The following is a 22,744-nucleotide window of genomic DNA, read 5'->3' as shown; positions in this document are numbered from 1 at the left end:
TGGCTCTCGACCTTCGTCTCTCCTGAGCCTGTACAGGAGTTGTAGCGATGAGACAAGATAGTAACTACTAACAATTGGGGAGAAAAAGGGGGGTACAATTCTAAAAATATATATATAAATCTATAGAACTTTGTTTCCCATATTAAAATGTGAACTCTGTATCAGGGATCTGAGTGACTTGTCCATTCTGGGTTAAGGACTGTCAGGTGTCTGCCATCGGTTTAGGCAGTTGCTTTGAATGTGGCACTATGTTTCCACGTGCAAAGCATCACCATCTCTTCACACTATCTGACTATGTATCACATCCGGCCATGATTTGGGTGGCACACAATTGGCCCAGCGTCGTCTGGGTTAGAGTTTGGCCGGGGTAGGCCGTCATTGTAAATAATAATTTGTTCTTAAGGTGCAATACCACCACCACCAACTGGACTGGAGTGTGGAACTCAGTTCATCTTCCAATCATCCTCGGGGTATTTGCTCCTTAAAACCAATGAGGAGATGGGAGAGGAGGGACTTGCAGTGCGACAAGTGTCAAAAATAGAACTATGTTCTGTTTTAGCACCTGGCTATGCAGACGCTCGTTGACAAGCGCTAGCAGTTTGAATGAAATTATTGAATAACATGTATGTATAAATGTATTTTGAATGCGAGCGGTGTGGCCAGCATGAGTATACAGTATGTCACACCAGGGGGGCAACTTTGGATTTAGAAGTGGGGGGGACATGATTCTTCTTCTTCTTATATTATTTTTATCCAGTCGGATAAACACTCCAAACAGTCTACCCGACCACTCGGAGGCGTCCACATGGTCCTAAAGCACACCATTGCCTCGTTTTGTATCATATTCCAATGTGATACAAAATGCATTTTCAGAATGTGGGGGGGACATGCCACCCTCCGTCCCCAGTAAAAGTTGCACCCGTGTCACACATAAGCTCAGTCATATTTTTATTTTATTTTTTATTTAACCTTTATTTAACTTGGCAAGTCAGCTAAGGGATCAGTGTCGCGTCCACGGGACGGTTGAGCTAATGTAGGCTATTGCGATTAGCATGAGGTTGTAAGGAACAAGAACATTTCCCAGGACATAGACATATCTGATATTGGCAGAAAGCTTAAATTCTTGTTACTCTAACTGCACTGTCCAATTTACAGTAGCTATTACAGTGAAAGAATACCATGCTATTGTTTGAGGAGAGTGCACAATTATGAACTTGAAAATGTATTAATAAACCAATTAGGCACATTTGGGCAGTCTTGATATAACATTTTGAACAGATATACAATGGTTCATTGGATCAGTCCAAAACTTTGCCTACACACTGCTGCCATCTATTGGCCAAAATCTCAATTGCTCCTGGGCTGGAATAATACATTATGGCCTTTCTCTTGCATTTCAAAGATGATGGTACAAACAAAACAAAATCGTGTTTTTTTTGTATTATCTTTTACCAGATTCTCCAACATTAATTTCACATTTACACAAACTTCAAAGTGTTTCCTTTCAAATGTTATCAAGAATATGCAGATCCTTACTGCAGGTCCTGAGCTACATGCAGTTAGATTTGGATATGTCATTTTAGGCGAAAATTGAAAAATAGGTTCCGATTCTTAGTTGGTTGCCAATCGCCATATAAAGTCCAAAGAAGATGAAGAAGAAGAAGAAGAAGGGATCAGAAATCAGTTGTGTGCTGGGCCACGACTGGCATTGGAGGAGGACTGTGAGATGGCGGAAGCAGAAGTGTAATTTGAAGCTGAAAGCGGTAGAGTACAGTTAGTGAAAAAAGTCCAAGAATGGAACAAAAAGGGCAAAAATTGTTGTGGAAAAATGAATCATTCCTTGTTGTAGCAATTTTTGGGGGATAAAGATGTGTATTTGGGAAACCCTTTGGAAGTCACGAGGATGGTGAAGAAGGCGTTGGGAAAAGTGGATGCAATCAAAGTAACCAGGAGTGGTATGGTGTTGATATCGTGTGTATCTAAAGAGCAAAAGGAGCGTGCATTGTGGCTTGCAAAAAATGTTGATGCATGAAGTGAACAGCTTTGATTTTCGGAGCAGGGCACCGGTAAAAGGTGTTATTTCTGGCGTCCCATTGGTCATTGATAATCAATATCTTTGGCAAAAAAATCCAGGAGTAGTTAACTGTTAAGGGTTAATGCCACACGGTCAAGGTGGTGGTTTCTTTGCAGCAAACCAACGTATTGATTAGGCTTGCATAGATCGGGAGGCTTGAGGCATATTGATCTGTTGGGAGGCTGATGACTGATGAAGACTGATTTCAAATTTCTGAGGATGGTAACTCTCATGAACCTACCCTTTACAGCAGAGGTAACTCTACGTCATCCTTTCTTGTGGAGGTCCTCATGAAGGCCAATTTCATCATAGCGCTTGATGGTTTTTGCGACTGCACTTGTAGAAACATTCAAAGTTATTGACATTTTCTGGATTGACTGACCTTCATGTCTTAAAGTAATGATGGATTGTAATTTCTCTTGCTTATTTGAGCTGTTCTTGCCGTAATATGGACTTGGTCTTTTACCAAATAGGGGTATCTTCTGTGTATCACCCCTACCTTGTCACAACACAACTGATTGGCTCAAACTCATTAAGAAGGAAAGAAATTCCACAAATGAACTTTTAACAAGGCACACCTGTTAAATTGAAATGCATTCCAGGTGACTACCTGATGAAGCTGGTTGAGAGAATGCCAAGAGTATTCAAAGCTGTCATCAAGGCAACGGGTGGCTACTTTGAAGAATCAAAAAAGAAAAACATATTTTGATTTGTTTAACACTTTTTTGGTTACTACATGATTCCATATGTGTTATTTCATATTTTTGAATGTAGAAAATAGTACAAATAAAGAAAAACCCTTGAAAGAGTAGGTGACTGGTTCTGCTTATACAGTGCATTCGACAAGTATTCAGACCCCTTGACTTTTTCCACATTTTGTTACGTTAAATCCTTATACTAAAATTGATAAAATTGTAGCTCCCCCCCTCCCCCCATCAATCTACAAACATTACCCTACAATGACAAAGCAAAAACTGTTAGACAACCCTTGAATGAGTAGGTGTGTCCCCAAACTTTTGACTGGTACTGTTTTATGTATTTGTTTTCTCGTTCCTCTCTCCTGGTTTCTAGAAGTGCCAGTCAATCTCTACATCGACTGAACTCACAGAAACACCCAGAATCACATTGGTTCCTTTGGGGGATTTTGGTAAAGTGTGACGTCGGTAGAGATTGAAGGACATGTTCAAAGGGGAATGGCCCAACAAATCTAGGGCAGGTGAGAATGGACACTTCACTGTCATTCTAACATTTTCTATAGAACATTACTACTCCTCACAGTAAAAGTCCAATTCTTATTCCTTCATAGCAGGCACAGTGAAACTCCTGCAGAGCCCCAGATCAGACCAGAGATCTTATTATACTTTAAGTCAGTTTCAACTCCATTAATGACAAGAGTGCTGCATCTGGTCTTAGCTCAAGGCTAAATCTGCATCGTGGCAGTGTTCTGTTGATTCTATTCATCCTCTTGTTACCATTCCTTTCATATTAGTGTTGTACTTTACTAAACTGACTCCTCCTTTCCTTCCCTCCATCCTCTTCCCTCGTAGATTCCTGTCAGTTCGTAGATTCCTGTCAGCTCAGCTTATGTCTGAGGAGAACAGGGTGGTGCCAGTGAGGGCCAGGGACCACTCCTGTCCTGACTACCCAGAGAGGTTTGATCACTGGAGTGCTGTGCACTGAGGCTCTGTCAAGGCACTACTACTGGGAGGCCGAGTAGAGACATTAACATGGCTGTGGCGTACAAAGAGATGACCAGGAGAGGAGAGGGCAACAACTCCCACTTTGGACGTAATGAGTTTGTTCTGTTCCAGAAAATGTCTGGCACAATAATGTGGCCACTAGAATACCCACTCCAACCTCTAGGCCCCGGAAAAGAAGGCTGACATTGTATGTGTCCCCAATCAACTGTTTTTTTGTTAGTTTATTTGCGTTGCTTGTAACTTATTTTTTAAACGTATTTTCTACGTATTTTCTACATAATGTTGCCGCTATCGTCTCTTTTGACTCTTACTCACTGGCTGGTTATACACGGTACCGGCAGGATAGAACAGCGGCGTCTGGTAAGACAAGGGGCGGCGGACTATGTATTTTTGTAAATAACAGCTGGTGCACAATATCTAATGAAGTCTCAAGCTATAATTCACCTGAGGTAAGCTGTATGATAAGCTGTATGATAAGCTGTAAACCACACTGACTCCCTAGAGAGTTTTCATCTGTATTTTTCGTAGATGTTTACATACCACCACAGACTGAGGCTGGCACTAAGACAGCATTAAATTAGCTTTATTCCACCATAACCAAACAAGAAAACGCTCACCCAGAGGCGGCACTCCTAGTAGCCGGTGACTTTAATGCAGGGAAACTTAAATCAGTTTTACAGAATTTCTATCAGCATGTTAAATTTGCAATCAGAGGGAAAAAATCTCTGGACCACCTTTACTCCTCACACAGAGATGCATACAAAGCTCTCCCTCGCCCTCCATTTGGCAAATTTGACCATAATTCTATCCTCCTGATTCCTGCTTACAAGCTAAAATTAAAGCAGGAAGCACCAGTGACTAGATCTATTAAAAAAGTGGTCAGATGAAGCAGATGCTAAGCTACAGGACTGTTTTGCTAGCACAGACTGGAATATGTTCCGTGATTCCTCCGATGGCATTGAGGAATACACCACATCAGTCATTGGCTTCATCAATAAGTGCATCGATGACGTCATCCCCACAGTGACCGTACGTACATACCCTAATCAGAAACCATGGAATACAGGCTACATCCGCACTGAGCTAAAGGCTAGAGCTGCCGCTTTCAAGGAGCGGGACTCTAACCCGGAAGCCTATAAGAAATCCTGCTATGCCCTTTGACGAACCATCAAACAGGCTAAGCGTCAATACAGGACTAAGACCGAATCGTACTATACCGGCTCTGATGCTCATCGGATGTGGCAGTGCTTGCAAACCATTACAGACTACAAAGGGAAGCACAACCGAGCGCTGCCCAGAGACACGAGCCTACCAGAAGAGCTAAACTACTTCTATGCTTGCGTCGAGGCAAATAACACTGAAACATGCATGAGAGCACCAGCTGTTCCGGAAGACTATGTGATCACGTTCTCCGCAGCCGACGTGAGAAAGACCTTTAAACAAGTCAAGTACAATCATTGAAATACTAACACCTTCTTGCTACGTTGTGAAGCGAAAAGAAAAGTGGATCCTGTTTCCCCATTCTCTACTCTTCATTTGTCATCATCACATCCCCATTACACATTATCCCGTTTAGGTCTTCTTGACCCTATCCGACCCTATCCGACTCTCTATCCCCAAAGCCCCCAAAGCCCCCAAAGCCCAAAAACAGATTTGCTATAGTTAGTGTCCTATGAGGATATCGTTTTATATCAACCTCACTCAGGCTCTGGGTTAATGGCCTCACTGTTAGCCCAACGGCTCTTTATCATAAGCCTGATATCAGGCACCAAACAAATGGCGTACAAATCTGTTATCATTTGCAGAGGATGCTGCTACCCCCTTGTGGTGGTGGTTTTAGTTGAATGATGTTTGGTTGGAAATGACTGTTCATATCAATGGCAATATCAATGACACTGATTTGTGTTTTATATAACACATGCACTGTGGTATGTTTTTATCAAAAAGTGTCACAGGTAACCTCAGTGGCAACAGCACAGCATGACAGATTACTGGAGATCTACTGCCATATTGATCAGGAGGGTGTCTGTCTGCTGTGTGTGATGGATAAACACAGGGGCCACGATACAGTCTCAGCTACAGCAGGGAGGACAGACCGACAGGTGGGGCTTGTCATAGCATTCACACACCCCATAGGGACCAGAGGATATGAGTGCTGCATTATTCTTCTTAGTTGCGCAACTTTGTAAAGGGGGTGTGTTCTCTAAGTGTGCGAAAGTAAATATTTGTCATCACCCTCCGATTATGATTCAACATGCATCCTCTATTTCTTCATCAGACTGGAGAAAGAGACACCGAGAAGCATTTCCATACATATGTAATGTCAGAGAACTGTTATCAAATGCATGGTCTTAACCCATAAGAGTTTAAGCTATATGGAATTGTTTTCAGAAAATCATGCCAATGATCATTTTGCATTTTTACATGTATTTAACCCCTTATTTCTTACACTAAAATAATCTAAGCCCTGTCTAAGCTGGGGGAGGGGTTCTACTAAGCTATATGGAATTGTTTTAAGGTCATACCAAGGATCATTTTGCTATTTGATTTAGAATTTTAAGACCCCTTGAAGTATCCCAAAAATATATTTAAAAAAATATTTCATTAAATGTTTTTGGCCTTACTGCTATTAGCCCATACAAATGCATTGAATAACAGATTGCCTACATGGAACAACAGATAGTACCCCCCCACCCCCAAAAAAATTATCTAAAGGAAGTTTGATCTGAAGTGTGTGTCCTATATCTGAGAGAAAGAAGAAAGATCAGGAATTTAAATTTTTTTTTTTTTTTTTTTAAGTATTTAACCCTTTATTTGTCTCAGTGAACAGTCTCCATATACTGTATACTTCCATGAATTCTTTTGACTGGTACTGGGAGACCTTCAGACGAGTCTTGTGAGCCCTGTCCTAGAACAAAACCGACATGTACGTGTTCGTGAGAGCCTCACCTTTGCATAGAGGGGTCATATGAGTGTGTAGCCAAAACTGTTCGGACACGACGGACAGAAGTTGGCAGATCAGCTGGACTGACTTCAGATGAGTCCAAAGATGCTTGTGGGGGTCGTAGGGCAAAACGGAGGACACCATGGTGTTCTCATCTTCCCATAATAGTTTGTAGGCCAAACCGTTCGGACGCTACTGACGATTTTGTGAGAAGACGATTTTCGGGATGTCTCATGGTCTGACAAACACCGCTCTAGCTCTGTCACCTTTCACCGCAGATGTGGAAGTGTCACATATGCAGATGTGGTGGATTGAGACGCATTCCAATGCAAAAAAAACAGACATCTTCATCTTAAACGGACATATTTTCATGGTGATGTTTTTATTATGCTAATTAGATTTCCGCAGGGGCGCAGACATCAACCCTCAGGGAGTTTCATATGGTTACCAATAGACTTGAGAAAGAAGCATATGAGTTGAAGAAAATCGTTTACAACCCTTGTGGAATTCCAAAGTACATTTCTGTCTAAAAATCTACCGTAGTAATATTTTAACATGATAGTCACAGCTTGCCTGTCCTTATCTCTATTTTTATTTTCAATAGAGACAGTTGGAGAGAATTTGTGACCAATCCCAGGAGAAAATCCCAGGTAGAGAGAAGAAGGTTCAGGAGCTGAGGGAGGCTTTGGAATCTCTGTTCACTGAGCCACAATGTAGGGAGGAAACTCTGATCATCACAGAACGTTCTTGGCAAAAGCAAAGGCTTAATCATCGCTGTGACTCCTCTCTGTGTCTCCCACCAGCATTCTGCACAGACAGCAATGAAGGACGTTGAGAGGATTTTTAAAGTGAGGGGGATCTGATTCACTCCTTAGAGGTGCTGTGAGGTGAGAGAGCCGATCAGAGTCCAGGAGGAGACTGGAGCAAGAGGTAGCTTAGCTGAGGAAGAAAGACCGAGCTGGAGAAGCTTTTGGAGGAATCTGATGTGATCCTGTGTGTGTAAAAGCTTCTCCAGCTCAGTCTTTCTTCCTCAGCTTCCTCAAGTATCTTTGATCATAAAACTATATGGTTTTCAATCTGGATTTCGAATTTCTATCATTTTGTATCCTTCGCTCACTGTTCCCTCCTCTAGATATGCCCATTCCTACCCCCCAGTCCTGGAACTCCAGATCTATCCAGCATCCCGATGGGTCAGACCTGTTGTTTTGGAGCGGTGTCAAAAGCCACCTCTGACGACTGTACATTTATGTTATCGCACAAGGTAAGGTCTATTCTACACCAATCACACATCCTAATTATATCTGCTCTGTTTTCTCCCTCTCCTCTCTCTCCACAGATTCCTGTCAGCTCACACTAAACCCAAACACAGTCTTCTACAACCTCCACCTGACTGAGGGAGACCAGGAAGTGACAATGAAGGGACCCAAACTGTGCCTCAACCATCCAGAGAGGTTCCACATTCTCCAGGTGCTGTGTAAGAATGGTCTGTCTGGGGCCCACTTTAACTGGGAGGTAGAGTGGAGAGGGAAGAAGGCCTACATAGCAGTCTCTTACAACAACGTCAGCAGGATGGGCTTTGGTCCAGAAGCCCAGTTTGGCCTCAATGATAAGTACTGGGGTTTACTTTGCACCAAAGAAGCCTGTAGTTCCCTACATAACAACATAGAGACTAAACTACCTGCCCCTGGCCCTGAGTCCTGTAGTAGGGTAGGGTTGTACCTGGATCACAGGGCTGGATATCTGTCCTTCTACAGCGTCTCTGAAACAATTACCCTCCTCCATACTGTCCAGACTGTATTCACTCGGGCCACTCAACCAAGGGGCTTTGGACAGAGCTACATTTATCCAGTGATAACAGATATTAGACTCCCAGGTGGAGAGAAAGGCAATCTATTCAAGCACACACAAGCACACTAAAGCTATATACACAAACAGACCCATAACAGACATTTACTTGTATAATTTATATTGAAAACAGGTTAAAAACATTAGTCTCCCTTATATAAACTGTAACAGTGACCTTCGATCATACTTACAACCGTGCCCTTTTATTTAATCCCCATTCAGTATTGCCATACTTGAGCAATACGTCAGAAACCAAGTGCATAGGAAAAGGTGTGATATGATATCAATAACGCACTTCATACTATAAAAACAGAACAAGACAGGACAGTACGGAGCTTGTCATCCCGGTTGGCTGTCCATCTGTGAGCCCGAATGGAAGGATCTGATGTCTTCTCCTATGAACTCATTCACTGTAGGCAAAAAGACACAGCAACCAGTCAGACATTTATATATGAATTCATGCTGTATACTGTATCAATAAATCTATACAAACAAACATGGTACAAATGTATTGTTACTGTTGTAACAATACATGAGAACCAATGAGAACCTCCCACAAACTTCTCACCTTCCTCTAATGTAATGTGGTGAAAGGATGATGAGCTGGAAAATTCCAGGGGGCTCTCCTGCATTTTAGGTCCAGCCTGAGCTTCCCTTTCCCCAGGTCCCCTGCCCTGGTGGTCCCATACCTCATAGTGGGAGTACGGTGGTGGGTAGAAGTCCTGATACGGGCTAGGGTTGGAAGGAGGCGAGGGGCAGACCTCATGAGGGTAGGGGTAGTGGGGGAAGGGAGAGGTAGTCATGGGGGGACGAGGGGAGGAGGAGATGGGGCTGCTGGAGGGGAAGGGACTCAGAGAGGAGGAGTGGGAGGGAGAGGGGGAAGAGGACAGGTATGGGGAGTCCAGCCAAGGGGAGGGGGAGGGAGGCTGGGGGACTCTGGGGTAAAAGGGAGGCAGTAGCTCAGTGAAGCCCAGCTCCAAGTTCTCAAAGCTGGGGTGTCTCTCCGACAGAGAACCTCTGCTCTCCTCCACAGTTTCCGGCTTGTGGCAGTACTCCTGGTAGCTCTGGCCGGGGTAGGGGGGAGAGCAGACTGAAGGGTAGGGGGGAAGGTGGAAGGCCAGTCCTCCCTCCTCGAGCATGGGATCATTCCCCCGGTGCACACCGCTGTCCACCCTGCTGGGCTCCCTCATGGAGCAGAGTGTCACCCCCTCCAGGGGCAAGGCAGAGGGATGTGACAGCAGAGGGTCCTCCTCTTTAAACATGACTGAGGGTGAAAAATAAGTGGTAATATGTAGTCTGGTCCCTGACCACGTAGATAAATACCATGGAGATGAATTGTTCAAAATGAACCAAAAACAACAAAGATAGTTCCAGTCTCAGCTGAGAGGCTGATGGATGAAGTGAGGCGAGACTCACCCGGCAGGTACTTGAAACAGTGAGTGCTGCTCCTTTTTCTCTTCCCGTTGGAGACGTAAAGGCACACAGATACTGGGCGGCTCACTGAGAGGTCGCTATAGGCTGGAACTCGCACACACAGCAAGCACTGGGGGAGGACAACATGAACAATGTACATTACAATTCTCGTACATGTGCATGAACACTTATGCTCGCACACTCAAGCACACATACACCCAGAAACAGATTATTTACCTCACTACTGTTGTCACGGTCAACATGTGCCTCCTCTTCCCACTGTAGCTTTCCATCTGGTAAATAAGGATATAAATTATACCTTATTTAATGGATGGTGCACATTGAACATTGAAGAATTGTACACAATCATGCTTACACACACACACACACACACACACACACACACACACACACACACACACACACACACACACACACACACACACACACACACACGTCATTACCTGTCCCTCTTTCCATAAAAAGCACTCTGGACATGGGCAGGAAGTTAGACCCACCCAACAGTAGCTCCTCCCCTCCTTCCACAGAGCAGGATGTAAGACTGACCGACTCCACCACTGGCAGCTCCTGAGCAGAGCGCTGGGCTGAGGAGAGAGATTGAGAGGAGAGAGAGAGAAGACAGATGATTCGCTAGGATATTGATAAATATGATACCTTGTCAAAATACAAACTCAAAGAAAGTGTCAGGACAGGGAGAGTTGACTGTGATTGTTGGCTGGCTACTCACAGCACTCTTTCCTCAGCTCGATGTCCGAGTTCCTCAGCTTCAGAATGCCAGCACAGTCAATGCTGAGAGACAGAAAGGCAGCACAGTCAATGCTGAGAGACAGAAAGGCTGTCTTATTCGCCACATAGACACACACTCACACCGTACAAAATACCATCTACACACTTACTTAGTACACACACATATACATACACAGGAAAGCTACTCTTTCTGCCTACTCTGTTACTCCATACAAACCTTTTGTGTCCATTCTCTTTGTTTCTCTGTTACTCACAGCGCAGTCATGTTGGTATCTGGGTTGAGGGGGATGTCCAGTATTTTGGTGCCAGCTTGGAGGCTCTCCTGACTGGCAGTGCCCACCATCTTCCCTGTCACCCTGAGGATCAGAAGAAACGCTTTTACAATAAATACCAAAACACTGAGGAGGCACATACAATCACAGATTCACTGTAGTATTGTCGCACGGTCGCCTACCTGTGAATCTGATAGAAAGGATGAGGCCGGATGGACCTGTCATCAGCTGTTCCCACAAACACCTGCAAAGAGAGCGGCTGTCTCTCTGTGTACCCAGTCAGCTGGGAGAGACAGAAAAGAGAGTTATTGTTTAGATATATACTGAGGGTACAAAACATTAAGAACACCTTCCTAATATTGAGTTGCAACCCCCGTTTTGCCCTCAGAACAGCCTCAGTTCGTCGGGGAATGGACTACAAGGTGTCGAAAGCGTTCTACAGGGATTTTATTTTATTTTTTTATTTTTATTTCACCTTTATTTAACCAGGGAAGCTGGCCAAGATAAAGCAAAGCAGTGCGACACAAACAACAACACAGAGTTACACATGGAATAAACAAGCGTACAGTCAATAACAACAATAGAAAAAAAGAAAGTCTATATACAGTGTGTGCAAATGGCATGAGAAGGTAAGGCAATAAATAGGCCATAGTAGCAAAGTAATTACAATTTAGCAGACTAACACTGGAGTGATAGATGAGCAGATGATGATGAGCAGATGATGGTGTGTAAATAGTGATACTGGTGTGCAAAAGAGCAGCAAAGTAAATAAAAACAATATGACTGGGTGGGTTATTTACAGATGGACTATGTGCAGCTGCAGCGATCGGTTAGCTGCTCAGATAGCTGATGCTTAAAGTTAGTGAGGGAAATGTAAGTCTACAGATTCAGCGATTTTTGCAATTTGTTCCAGTCACTGGCAGCAGAGAACTGGAAGGAAAGGCGACCAAAGGAGGTGTTGGCTTTGGGGATGACCAGTGAGATATACCTGCAGGAGCGCGTGCTACGGGTGGGTGTTGCTATCGTGATCAGTGAGCTGAGATAAGGCGTAGCTTTACCTAGCATAGACTTATAGATGACCTGGGGCCAGTGGGTCTGGCAACGAATATGTAGCGAGGGCCAGCTGACTAGAGCATACAGGTCGCAGTGGTGGGTGGCATAAGGCGCTTTGGTAACAAAACGGATGGCACTGTGATAGACTGCATCCAATTTGCTAAGTAGAGTATTGGAAGCTATTTTGTAGATGACATTGCCGAAGTTGAGGATCGGTAGGATAGTCAGTTTTACTAGGGTAAGTTTGGCGGCGTGAGTGAAGGAAGCTTTGTTGCGAAATAGAAAGCCGATTCTAGATTTGATTTTGGATTGGAGATGTTTGATATGAAGGAAGGAGAGTTTACAGTCTAGCCAGACACCTAGGTATACAGTGGGGCAAAATAGTATTTAGTCAGCCACCAATTGTGCAAGTTCTCCCACTTAAAAAAATGAGAGAGGCCTGTAATTTTCATCATAGGTACACTTCAACTATGACAGACAAAATTAGGAAAAAAAATCCAGAAAATCACATTGTAGGATTTTTAAAAAAAATGAATAAATTAGCAAATTATGGTGGAAAATAAGTATTTGGTCACCTACAAACAAGCAAGATTTCTGGCTCTCACAGACCTGTAACTTCTTCTTTAAGAGGCTCCTCTGTCCTCCACTCGTTACCTGTATTAATGGCACCTGTTTGAACTTGTTATCAGTATTAAGGACACCTGTCCACAACCTCAAACAGTCACACTCCAAACTCCACTATGGCCAAGACCAAAGAGCTGTCAAAGGACACCAGAAACAAAATTGTAGACCTGCACCAGGCTGGGAAGACTGAATCTGCAATAGGTAAGCAGCTTGGTTTGAAGAAATCAACTGTGGGAGCAATTATTAGGAAATGGAAGTAACAAAGCCTACCATGAGTAACACACTACACCGCCAGGGACTCAAATCCTGCAGTGCCAGATGTGTCCCCCTGCTTAAGCCAGTACATGTCCAGGCCCGTCTGAAGTTTGCTAGAGAGCATTTGGATGATCCAGAAGAAGATTGGGAGAATGTGATATGGTCAGATGAAACCAAAATAGAACTTTTTGGTAAAAACTCAACTCGTCTTGTTTGGAGGACAAAGAATGCTGAGTTGCATCCAAAGAACACCATACCTACTGTGAAGCATGGGGGTGGAAACATCATGCTTTGGGTCTGTTTTTCTGCAAAGGGACCAGGATGACTGATCCGTGTAAAGGAAAGAATGAATGGGGCCATGTATCGTGAGATTTTGAGTGAAAACCTCCTTCCATCAGCAAGGGCATTGAAGATGAAACGTGGCTGGGTCTTTCAGCAAGACAATGATCCCAAACACACCACCCGGGCAACGAAGGAGTGGCTTTGTAAGAAGCATTTCAAGGTCCTGGAGTGGCCTAGCCAGTCTCCAGATCTCAACCCCATAGAAGATCTTTGGAGGGAGTTGAAAGTCCATGTTGCCCAGCAACAGCCCCAAAACATCACTGCTCTAGAGGAGATCTGCATGGAGGAATGGGCCAAAATACCAGGAACAGTGTGTGAAAACCTTGTGAAGACTTACAGAAAATGTTTGACCTCTGTCATTGCCAACAAAGGGTATATAACAAAGTATTGAGATAAACGTTTGTTATTGACCAAATACTTATTTTCCACCATAATTTGCAAATAAATTCATTGAAAATGCTACAATGTGATTTTCTGGATTTTTTTCTAATTTTGTCTGTCATAGTTGAAGTGTACCTATGATGAAAATTACAGGCCTCTCTCATCTTTTTAAGTGGGAGAACGTGCACAATTGGTGGCTGACTAAATACTTTTTTGCCCCACTGTATGTAGTTGTCCACGTATTCTAGGTCAGAACCGTCCAGAGTAGTGATGCTAGTCGGGAAGGCAGGAGTGGGCAGCGAACGGTTGAAAAGCATGCATTTAGTTTTACTAGCGTTTAATAGCAGTTGGAGGCCACGGAAGGAGTGTTGTATGGCATTGAAGCTTGTTTGGAGGTTAGTTAACAAAGTGTCCAAAGAAGGGCCAGATGTATACAGAATGGTGTCATCTGCGTAGAGGTGGATCAGGGAATCACCCGCAGCAAGAGCGACATTGTTGATATATACAAAGAAAAGAGTTGGCCCGAGAATTGAACCCTGTGGTACCCCCATAGAGACTGCCAGAGGTCCGGACAACAGGCCCTCCGATTTGACACACTGAACTCTGTCTGCGAAGTAGGTGAACCAGGCGAGGCAGTAATTTGAGAAACCAAGGCTATTGAGTCTGCCGATAAGAATACGTTGATTGACAGAGTCGAAAGCCTTAGCCAGGTCGATGAAGACGGCTGCACAGTAAGTTTTTTATCGATGGCGGTTATGATATCGTTTAGTACCTTGAGCGTGGCTGAGGTGAACCCATGACCAGCTCGGAAACCGGATTGCACAGCGGAGAAGGTACGATGACATTCGAAATGGTCAGTGATCTGTTTATTAACTTGGCTTTCAAAGACTTTAGAAAGGCAGGGCAGGATGGATATAGGTCTATAACAGTTTGGGTCTAGAGTATCACCCCCTTTAAAGAGGGGAGTGACCGCGGCAGCTTTCCAATCTTTAGGGATCTTGGACGATACGAAAGAGAGGTTGAACAAACTGGTAATAGGGGTTGCAACAATGGCGGCAGATAATTTTAGAAAGAGAGGGTCCAGATTGTCTAGCCCAGCTGATTTGTAGGTTTTGCAGCTCTTTCAGAACATCTGCGATCTGGATTTGGGTGAAGGAGAATCTGGGTAGGCTTGGGCAAGTAGCTGCGGGGTGTCCAGAGCTGTTGGCAGGGGTTGGGGTAGCTAGGAGGAAAGCATGGCCAGCCGTAGAGAAATGCTTATTGAAATGTTAGATTATCATGGATTTATCGGTGGTGACAGTGTTACCTAGCCTCAGTGCAGTGGGCAGCTGGGAGGAGGTGCTCTTGTTCTCCATGGACTTTATAGTGTCCCCAACTTTTTGGAGTTAGAGCTACAGGTTGCAAATTTCTGTTTGAAAAAGCTAGCCTTTGCTTTCCTGACTGACTGTGTGTATTGGTTCCTGACTTCCCTGAACAGTAGCATATCGCGGGGACTATTCGATGCTATTCCAGTCCGCCACAGGGTGTTTTTTTGCTGGTCAAGGGCAGTCAGGTCTGGAGTGAACCAAGGGCTATATATATATATATATATATATATATATATATATATATATATCTGTTCTTAGTTCTACATTTTTTGAAAGGGGCATGCTTATTTAAGCTGGTTAGAAAATGACTTTTAAAGAACGACCAGGCATCCTCGACTGACGGGTTGAGGTCAATATCCTTCCAGGATACCCAGGCCAGGTTGATTAGAAAGGCCTGCTCGCAGAAGTGTTTTAGGGAGCATTTAACAGGGATGAGTGGTGGTCGTTTGACCGCGGACCCATGGCGGATGCAGGCAATGAGGCAGTGATCACTGAGATCCTGATTGAAAACAGCAGAGGTGTATTTGGAGGACAAGTTGGTCAGGCTAATATCTATGAGGGTGCCCATGTTTATGGATTTAGTGTTGTACCTGGTGGTTTCCTTGATGATTTGTGTGACATTGAGGGCATCTATCTTAGATTGTAGTACTTCTGGGGTGTTAAGCATATCCCAGTATAGGTTACCTAACAGAACGAACTCTGAAGATGGTGGGCAATCAATTCACATATGGTGTCCAGGGCACAGCTGGGAGCTGAGGGGGGTCTATAACAGGCGGCAACAGTGAGAGACTTATTTCTGGAGAGATTCATTTTTAAAATTAGATGCTTGAACTGTTTGGGCAGAGACCTGGAAAGTATGACAGAACTTTGCAGGCTTTCTCTGCAGTAGATTGCAACTCCCTCCCCCTTTGGCAGTTCTATCTTGACGGAAAATGTTGTAGTTGGGTATGGAAATCTCAGAATTTTTGGTGGCCTTCCTAAGCCAGGATTCAGACACGGCAAGGACATCAGGGTTGGCGGAGTGTGCTAAAGCAGTGAGTAAAACAAACTTAGGGAGGAGGCTTCTGATGTTAACATGCATGAAACCAAGGCTTTTTCGATTACAGAAGTCAACAAATGAGAGTGCCTTGGGACACGCAGGGCCTAGGTTAACCTCTACATCCCCGAGGAACAAAGGAGGAGTAGGATGAGGGTACGGCTAAAGGCTAGCAAAACTGGTTGTCTAGTGCGTTGGGGACAGAGAATAAAAGGAGCAGATTTCTGGGCGTGGTAGAAAAGATTCAGGGCATAATGTGCAGACAGGGGTATGGTGGGGTGCGGGTACAGTGGAGGTAAGCCCAGGCGCTGAGTGATGATAAGAGAGGTTGCATCTCTGGACATGCTGGTTATACTGGGTGAGGTCACCGCATGTGTAGGAGATGGGACAAAGGAGGTATCTAAGGCATGTTGATTGTGGCTAGGGGCTCCACATTAAACTAAAACAATGATAACTATCCTAAACAACAGTATACAAGGCATATTGACATTTGAGAGAGACATAAAGCGAGGCATAAAGCAATCACAGGTGTTGATTGGGAGAGCTAGCTAAGACAACAAAGGTTAAGACAACAACAGCTAATCAGCTAAGACAACAACAACAGGTAAAATGGCGATGAATGGGCTGAGAGGGTTGGTTAACTAGACACAGGGCCTGAGTTCGGGGCTAGGGCCGACAGATAAACAAAGGTAAACAAAGTGGAGTACCGTGTTAAATGAACAGTCAGCTATGTAGTCAAGGCATCAGCTATGTAGTCAAGTGATCATAGGGTCCAGTGTACAGCAATAGATGGAACAGGGAAGCAGCGGGGCAGTCGTTGCTATGGTAGCACGCGGGAGACACAGCGTTTAAAGTTAGCAGGCCGGGGTAAGTAGAAGCGTCTGCTCTGACGTCCAGCAAAGGCCAGTTGAAGGCACAGCTGATGGAATTACGTCTGCGGACCAGTCGTGGTGGTACGGCGGTGCGCCGTGTCGACGAAGGGACCGGGCCAGATGGCGAAAGAGGTGCTGGCCCATGTTGACTCCAATGCTTCCCACAGTTGTGTTAAGTTGTCTGGATGTCCTTTGGGTGGTGGACCATTCTTGATACACACGGGAAACTGTTGAGCATGGAAAAACCCAGCAGCGTTGCAGTTCTTGACACAAACTAGTGCACCTGGAAGCTAATACCATACCCTGTTCAAAGGCACTTAAATCTTTTGTCTTGCCCATTCACCCTCTGAATGGCACACATGCACAATCCATGTCTCGACTGTCTCAAGGCTTAAAAATCCTTCTTTAACCTGTCTCCTCCCCTTCATCTACACTGATTGAAGTGGATTTAACAAGTGACATCAATAAGGGATCATAGCTTTCACCTGGATTCACCTGGTCAGTCTATGTCATGGAAAGAGCAGGTGTTCTTAATGTTTTGCACTCTCAGTTCATACAGTATGTGTTAGTTTGGGATTGAAACCATAATCAATTTAATTGACTTATTATACCTTAACAACCGGATGTCCCCCTGGTGATGCCTTGACGGCTCCTCTGCTTCCCTCCGTCTCGTAGTGGGCTCGGTGGTGTGGGCGGGGCTGCACCTCGATACGCAGTTCATATTGGTCAAACTGAGTTGGCAGAGGCCAATCAAGTGGTGGCAAAGCATTGGATCTGTAAGAACAATGGACCAGTCAGATGTGTGGGCGGGGCTGAGGGGAACATCCTGGCCACCCAAAGAATAATAATGGCAACACACTATTGAGGGATACTGTATAAACACATTGTGTAACCTGAACAGAGGGCTGTGGGCGCTGGCTCTGGTCCTCCCCCAGCCCAGAGCAGGGGGCACAGACAGGTAGTCCATGCCCATGGAAGGGGCCTCTCTCCTCTGCTGCAGCAGCTCTGGGAGTGGGCAGTGGGTGCTATGGGCTGGAGCCTGCACTTGCTCCACCTCCCTGGGGGAAACCTGGAGGACACAAGCCAGGGACTTCTGGTTGAGCATGAAAACAAACTATGGAACTTAAGATCTACAAACCACCAGCTGACCTGCTCCAGTGACGTCTTCCTGGTCTTCTGTGGGATGCTCAGCTCAAAGCTGCTGTTGGGACCATGTGACTGAGAGGTGGAGTCTCCTTCCTCCTGGTTACAGGAGTGGTCCTCAGAGTAGCTGCTCCTGCGGGAGGTGCAGGGGGAGGCCAGGGGGGAGTTCCTGCGCTTCTTACCCCCCGGGGAGGTTGGCCGGGAGGAGGGCGACAGGCAGAAATGGGAAGTGACCTCATTGAGATCCTCCTCCTCTACTAGCAGCGAATCACAGCTGGACGCAGGACTGAGCCAGCCGCGAGAAGAGGGGCTGGAGGCAGGGCTTGGGCTCAGGGACCCAGTGCCGGTGCCGCCGTCGCGGTAGCAGAATGGGTCCAGTAAGGGGAGGTAGAGGCGCTCCCTCTCCCAGCCACCTCCTGTGTCCCAGTAGTTACTTCCTGCTGGGGCAGTGTCATCCTCTGGAGAGATAGTAGTGATCTGGATGCTAGGGCACTCCAACACACGGGACTCTGAGACCTGGGAGAGAGAGAGAGAGAGATGGAGAAAACCAGACATACAGACAGACATATGTCAGAACATTGACCCAGTGAGTCCCACTGCAACGCCGGTGCGATTTGGACTTCTAACCCCTTTAACATTGTGCGTTTGAGCTACAGACCTCTTGTACCAATGCATGTGTCTATTTCTTCTGCATCTGTTGGTAACAACCATTAGTCTGTGTGATTAACCGGGGCTAAGCTAGAGCGGTGTTTGTGAGACAAGGGCAGATCCCAGAGGCGGTCCCGGGACGGGTCTTTTTACAGAAACGTCTGTAGAGTCCGAATGGTTAGAGCTACAAACTATTAAACATATCTATGAAAAGCTGAGACTCTCAGAAACATGGACATGTTTTGCTCTATGACTCTCACAAGCTACATAGGAGTCGTTGGAAGGTAAGGGGTATTTCTACATAGAAGATCATAGCACATCTGAAGGACATAGCGTCGATAATACCGTAAAAAGCTCACATCGTTGCTGTCACATACTCCACACGGTTGTCACTGACTAGGTGGATATTCATTTCCCACTGAGAAAATCGTTTCTGTATTTACAGCATTATTTTGATTTAAAAAAATGTTTTTGCTTTGTTTTGGACCTTTTTTGTGTCGACATTTGAAGGCGAGTTTATGTCAAATGGTTTTTGTGTTGTACTTGTAGACCTTGTTGTCCTTAGAATGAAATGGTAAAACGCCTCATTGTGAGGCTAAATATAACGGCTAGACATGCAGATAAATGAAAGTCATGTAAAATGAAAAGCTGATTTTTGCTGGGGTCTCGGGACTGATAGGGTTAACAATAGAGACATGTACAGTAGGGACCATGCTGTAAGGACAGGTATGGCTTCCAGCATCTCTGTCCCACTCTCACTGACCAGGAGACTAACTGGCCCATCTCTGACCACTCACTTGTACAGATCGCGCTGGAAGACTCTCATAAGTCCCGCTGAACTCCCTCACCAAGGCACGCCTGGGGGGCGGGGAATGCATCCCAGCCCTTTGACTGGCTGAAGAAGACGGTGGGGTAGGGATGCCGATTGGCTGGCCTACATGAGTGGCAGCCAGGTGGCTGTCTGTGACCAAACACAAAAGGTGGAACAAGTGTCAGGAGTCTCTCAGTTACAGTTGACATGGTAAGCTGTATCCTACTGAGTTCACTGTTAGGAGAGTAGAGACAAAATACATTCACGTTGAAGAGTGAAACTACTACTATAAAAAGTATCCCTTAACTCTCAAGAATGGTAATAAAATAAGTAAGGAAATGTCCCTTACTGGTGTTTTAACTGCACATTACACTGCACATTACCCTGCTGTGGTGTGATGGTGCAGTAGACAGTACCAGGGAGTTAGGGTCACTGTAAAGCACCATGTCCACCACTGTCCAGTGTCCATTATGGATCATTGGTCAGCCTAGTGCAGCAGTGAAGAGGAACAGTACGCACCGTGGTAACTTCTCTTGTAGTACGTTTAAGGCTAGGGTGTGGTATGACTATTTTATGCCCAGTGTGGGCGGCAAAGAGATGCGTGGGTGGGTGAGAGGGGTGTGTATGAAAGCTGAAAGAGGGGGTTAGAAGAAAGGGGGTGAAGGAGAGGGAGGGAGAAAGTAAAGGAGGGAGAACAGAGGGAGGGAGGTGTGGTGCATGCTCAGTAAACAGAGATTGAGGTTTCAATCCAGATGGCAGCTGTTAACTTCACTCACACGCACAGCTGATTAGAACCACATTGAATTCTGCCCTTACACACACACACACACAATCACACAACATACAGGCAAGCACAAGCATGCAATACACAGCACGCAAACTCCATACACACAAACACACACATCCCCCACACACAGACAAGCACACACTAGGCCTACATCCAGACACATAACTTATCTATATCCAGGTAGAGAGAGAGAGAGAGAGAGAGAGAGAGAGGCAGAGAGAACAGGAGGCCTCATACTTTTACCAATGATGAACATACTCAGATCAAGTCAAACTAAATAATTCTCATGACATACACCACACAGAGACAAATCACTACAGTGTGGATTAGGCGTCAACATTGGGAACCATTGACCATCTTCTTTTCCCCTTTCTGACATTCTCTCTCTGTCAATCTCCCTCTCACTGTCACACACATTCACACACACTATCCAAGAAAGTGTTCTAACCAGTATTGCTCGACGTTGGGAGCGACAGGGAGCTCTCTGTCCTCTCCCCTGCGACGGTGTGCTCCTGGTCCGCGTTGCGCAGCGGGGATGGGCCCCGGAGTTGGCGCGGCGGGTCCTCCTCAAAAACCAACTTGAACTCGAACTCCCCCTCCTCCCAGCCCGAACCCGGCGCGGCCCCCATCCCCTCAACACGCGGAATAAATCAGAGAGACTGATGAAGAGAACACCCTGGCTGAAAAGATTGAGATCTACCTAAGGGTGATCCAATAATAATAATACTTTCCTTGGTCCTTTAAAAAAAAAAACATCGACGTTTTCGCAAAATGTATACGTTCAAGGGTAGGTCCAACATTCGTTCTTGTGGTCGTTCTTGCTCAGAAACTCTCTCTGTAACTTTTTATAATGTCTTCCGCCGATAAGACATCTTTTTGGACCACCGCTTCATCTATTTCATTCGAAGTTTTGGAGAAGACAAATGTTATGCGTAGGCTAGCCTATATCGTTGAGTTCTTTGAAATTCGTAAACGATCGGACCGTTATCTATCTATTCCATCACAGGAGATCAGTGTTTCATTCTATTGCTCTCTCGCCATCCTTTCTTCTATTCGACCAGAAAAAAAGTGTATCAAATATTTTTGTAGTACTTTACCCTTAATTGCCTTTGGGTGGGTTTCTCAGCACAGTTGGACCGTTACTGGAATTCCATAGGACATTTGGGTTGTCAGTCAAGGAGACCCCCTCCCCTCTCCCCCTGCTTATGTCCATGAGCTGAGGAGGTTTGGTTGCTTTGAGATTTTTTACCAAGTTCTTATAAATAATTAATCAGTTATGTGGTATATACTGTAGATTATTGCATACATTTCCTCTGACAGTTTGACATCACATCCTTGTATTTCCAGGCGTTTTCTGCCTTCCTTCCCTCCCCCATCACCAAACATTTTAAATGGCATCAACTCGAGTGTAATACAAGTAATGAACTGGCCCTCTTGAGCCAGATGTTTGGCTGGTGGGCTGTTCCTCCCTGCTGTGGCCTCACTGAATGTCCCAGTGCTCTCTGTCACAAGAAGGACAATGATGCTTCGCTGTCACTCAGAGAGCATGAAGAGGCCAGGCTGTTTCCTGTGGTGTTTTACATGACAACCCCCACCCCTCTTCTGTTTTCTTCCCTTTCTCCTCCCATTACCCCTCTCCCCCTTTCTCTTTTCCCTCCTCCGTGTCCCTCCTCCAGCTCTCCCAGGCTCACTCCCTCCCTCTCTTCCTCCCTTCCTCGCCTTGCCTTGCGAGATCTGTTTCTGATTATCCTCTGTAGTCTGTCTGCACTCTGTCTGAGACGGGAGACGAAAAGCTTAAATAAACATGCTCCCTCCCTCTCTTTCTCTATCCCCCCCCCCTTCTCTCCATCGCTCACCCCTCCTCCAGTTCTCACAATCATTACGCTATACAGGAGTTGGAGGCTTTTTTTTTTGTGTCTCACTTTCCATAGTTCATACTCTTGGGGATGTGGGTAACCCAATCTTTTATCCAAATTAAGATAGTTAAATTTGGTGAATGTTGTTGCACAATCAAGATTGAGCATTGCCTAAAGATTATTATTTAGGGTTATAGTTTAAATTAGGGGGGATTGGGATAATTCAGTAGGTTTATGGTGTCTTTCAGAATTATCTGGCCTTCATGGAGTTTTGGCAAGAAATTAAAAAAGAGCTCTTTAGAGTTGATATAATCAGTAGCGTTTTATTTGGGAGGCAAATGAGTGTTACAAATTAGAAGGATGATATGTGGGTCAAATTCTCAGGCTGGGTTTCAGCTGATGTCAACAGTTTAATGTCATACTCATTGACGGAGGAAGATAGAATTATGTGGATATGTTGCCACCATGTGGTAAAAAGGTGGAACAGTCTTTCCATAACATTCCCAGAAAGGGAATATATACACTACAGGACAGGGGTATTAAAAAATCCTAC

General features: G+C 45.1%; 1 protein-coding gene across 1 annotated transcript; it reads right to left on the bottom strand.

The window, feature by feature from the left end:
* Positions 1-8,663: 8,663 nt before the first annotated feature.
* LOC112227350 (nuclear factor of activated T-cells, cytoplasmic 4) lies at positions 8,664-21,856 on the bottom strand. Its single transcript, XM_042307944.1, is given in 14 exon segments — positions 8,664-8,973; positions 9,132-9,827; positions 9,980-10,106; positions 10,214-10,269; positions 10,441-10,621; positions 10,624-10,699; positions 10,730-10,786; positions 10,999-11,100; positions 11,199-11,299; positions 17,558-17,720; positions 17,840-18,015; positions 18,096-18,605; positions 19,535-19,698; positions 20,784-21,856. Coding segments are annotated over 14 exon segments (2,661 nt in total). The 5' UTR covers positions 20,965-21,856; the 3' UTR covers positions 8,664-8,902.
* Positions 21,857-22,744: the final 888 nt, after the last annotated feature.

Source organism: Oncorhynchus tshawytscha, linkage group LG28 (assembly GCF_018296145.1).
Source record: "Oncorhynchus tshawytscha isolate Ot180627B linkage group LG28, Otsh_v2.0, whole genome shotgun sequence".
Classification (NCBI taxonomy): Eukaryota; Metazoa; Chordata; class Actinopteri; order Salmoniformes; family Salmonidae; genus Oncorhynchus; species Oncorhynchus tshawytscha.
The sequence above is the reverse complement of the archived record's forward strand: the minus strand, read 5'-3'. Positions and strand labels throughout refer to the sequence as shown.